The 2,941-nt window shown below is 39.0% G+C and overlaps 1 protein-coding gene across 1 annotated transcript; it reads right to left on the reverse strand.

The window, feature by feature from the left end:
- Window positions 1-336: 336 nt before the first annotated feature.
- Window positions 337-1,804, reverse strand: LOC109191511 (adenylate isopentenyltransferase 5, chloroplastic-like). Its single transcript, XM_019342164.1, has 2 exons — window positions 1,784-1,804; window positions 337-1,726 (listed from the first exon to the last, which is right to left on the reverse strand). Exon 2 carries the CDS (start codon window positions 1,694-1,696, stop codon window positions 692-694), a length of 1,005 nt encoding a protein of 334 aa, XP_019197709.1. The 5' UTR covers window positions 1,697-1,726; window positions 1,784-1,804; the 3' UTR covers window positions 337-691.
- Between the last annotated feature and the right edge of the window lie 1,137 nt (window positions 1,805-2,941).

The raw sequence follows: 2,941 nt of genomic DNA on the forward strand, positions 1-2,941 counted from the left end.
TCAAATTAAATAAAATTTTCACAAATTTGAGTGCAAAAATGTCAAATGAAACTGTAGTTATATCGAAATGAAACTGTAATTGTGTGGAACTGAAATTGTTGTGTATATAAAATGAAACTGAATAACAGAGTTACTTTTTGTGGAACGGCGCAAAACAGGTGCCGTTTCTTTCATTAAACAAAACGACGCCACTTTGAAGTTCGATGGATAATCAATTATGTACAGCGGCACGATATAATTTGTCACCTAGTTCAAATGAAAATACTTTTATTCATCACGTGATTACCTCAATAGCAAAATTAGTAAATAAAAAAAAAGGAAAAAAAAAACATATCAGAGATGAAATGCATTATGCATGGACTTTTGAAAATGGCTCCGACTGCAAGTACTGCCGCCGTTTTTTATTACACGAGAAATCGAAAAACAAAAAGTCATATATTCGTTCTTACACGTGGCTAAATCTTATGCATCCAAATCACACCAAAAAGTTCAATTCCCTCCCACCTTCGCTGGCCGGAGGACCAAACGGTCAAAGTCTCTCAAAACCCCAAACGTATACTCCCAAGCTTAATTACTATCCAAAATTATTGGACCCACCATACCACTATATATATAGATGCACACAAGTTTTGCATATTCTCACAGAAAGAGGATTCTCATTAGAACATCACCATATATATATATATATATATTAGTGGGTGGCTGTGGCGACGGCAGTGGCGGCAGAGGCTGTTCCGAGAACGGAAGAGGCGGTGAGGACGGAATTTGGAGAGGTGGGAGGAGCCAGGAAAGTGGTGGTGGTCCCTTGGCAAATGAAGTCGTGGACGATCATAGTGCTCGGGGCGGCCACCAATCTCTCCCAAGCCTCGTAAGCTTCGGCCCCAGAACCGCCACGTTTTTGGAACGCCTCCGTGGCGTCAAGGCGGTGAACAATATTCCAGCCCTCCAATTGGGATTGGAGTCTCAGAATATTTTGCAGCTGGCAACTAGCCAATTTGCAAGTGTTGGCTTTTATGTTGTCAATGCCCGTTTGGAGGACCTCTTGCCTCATCCTCTCATCGCTGGCCTCCAAGATTCTGAAGTATTGGTCCATTTCTGGGACCCCGATTGCACGTTTGATCCCACGAGTATAGTCCCCTGCCGGGTCGAAGAACTCCCGGGCTTCCTCTATCAACCCTTCCTCCACCATCTTCTCCACCCGGTCCGACACGAACTCGTACAGGACCGGCATTTCCACGTCGATCCACAGGAAGCAGCACTCGTACTTGGACCGGAACTCCGCGTGGTCTTTCACCAGGGCCTTGATGTAAGAATTAGACCCGCCCGCGATGATCGGGAGGCGGTCCTTTCGGGTGATGGCGTCCACCGCCTGCAGCGCCTGCCGGCAAAAATCAGCCGCCGTGAAGTCCACATTCGGGTCCACCACGCCGAGCAGGTGGTGCGGCACGCCTTGGCACTCCTCCTCCCTCACCTTGTTGGTTACTATGTCGAGGCCTTTGTATACTTGCATTTTGTCGGAGTTCACCACCTCCGCCACGAAACGGGTGGCGAGGTCGATGGCTAGCCGGGACTTCCCCGTCCCGGTGGCGCCCATCACGAACACCACCTTGTCCTTCCGCCACCGGCTGCTAATATTCAGCCCGCTGGGGAAACTCACCATGGGCTGCGTTTGTTTGCAGAAACAACACGACATCATTATCCTCGTACTCTACGAATTTTAATTAGCACGTAACTATCAGCAACTTAAACCAGCTGTTAACTGAAAATTTTAATCAGAAATTAAAACTAAATAAGATAAGAGAGTCTTATAAATCTATGTCTTTTTTTCTTTTCCCTTTTTTGGTTTTTTTTTTTTTTTTTTTTTTTTTTTTGGAGGGGTGTGTTTTGAATACAGAGAGAAGAGACAAAATGAAACTCTTACTTAAACTTGACCTGCACACGGCAGTGAAGTGGAACGCAGGTATTTATTGAGCGTGAAAAGCTAAAAAGACGATCCGTTGTAGACTATAGTATTGCCACATGGGGTATATATTTTCATTAAAAAAATATTATAAAGAAAAACTTTCAGCTATGCTATCATTTCATTCCACAAATTAACAATATTATAATCACTGGATTTTTTTAATGCTGCCACTATTTCTTATTTTAGGGGTGTATTCAATCACAATTTTTATAGACTTTTAAAGATTTTTAAAATGATAAATTTTAATAAACTTTGATTGACTTCGAATCGTTCAAAATTTTTTAAAATCTTTGTAAAGCTCTATAAAAGTCTATAAAAAAAATATTTATAAACTTTTATCAATTTTTTATTTTAAAAAGTCTACAAAACTCATTGAAATTTTAAATTGAATACATCCTTACAAACTTTCAATGATTTCAATTCTAATCTTATCATTTATATGTTAGAAAGAAATGAACCAAGTCAATTTAATTTGCATCCCTTGCACACTAAAGAAAACTTCTATACTATACAATTCAATGAATTTTAGAAAGACTCTTGTATAAATAGTAGTGCAAATCCACTTTCCAAACCAATGTTGGACAAAAGCTTTTTCTTTTTCCCTTCATTTTTTCAACTCAATGGGTCTACTTTGAGAATCAATATCTCATTCACCCATTATCCATTTTGAGCGTCTAATATATCAATCTCTCCGTCTCACTACGAAGAACCCGAATCCACTTTCATCCGACCCAAAATAAAAGTGGACCCCACTAATAATTATACTACAAAATACACTTAAAATGTCATTTTAATACTATTTTTCCAACATTATAATTTTCTTACAAAACATGTTATAATATATCATAAAATTCTTCTTATTATATAATTGTTCACCCAGATCAACATTCTCAACATTATTATTTTGATCCATAGTATGGTGAAATTTATATGATTAATATATTAATTGATTAAATAATCTAATATAAGTTCCGAGAA

This window comes from Ipomoea nil, unplaced genomic scaffold (assembly GCF_001879475.1).
Source record: "Ipomoea nil cultivar Tokyo-kokei standard unplaced genomic scaffold, Asagao_1.1 scaffold0207, whole genome shotgun sequence".
In the NCBI taxonomy this organism is placed as follows: Eukaryota; Viridiplantae; Streptophyta; class Magnoliopsida; order Solanales; family Convolvulaceae; genus Ipomoea; species Ipomoea nil.

Coding starts and splice junctions, on each gene's coding strand:
- LOC109191511 (XM_019342164.1), bottom strand. CDS start 1,696: ATGATGTCGTGTTGTTTCTGCAAACAAACGCAGCCCATGGTGAGTTTC.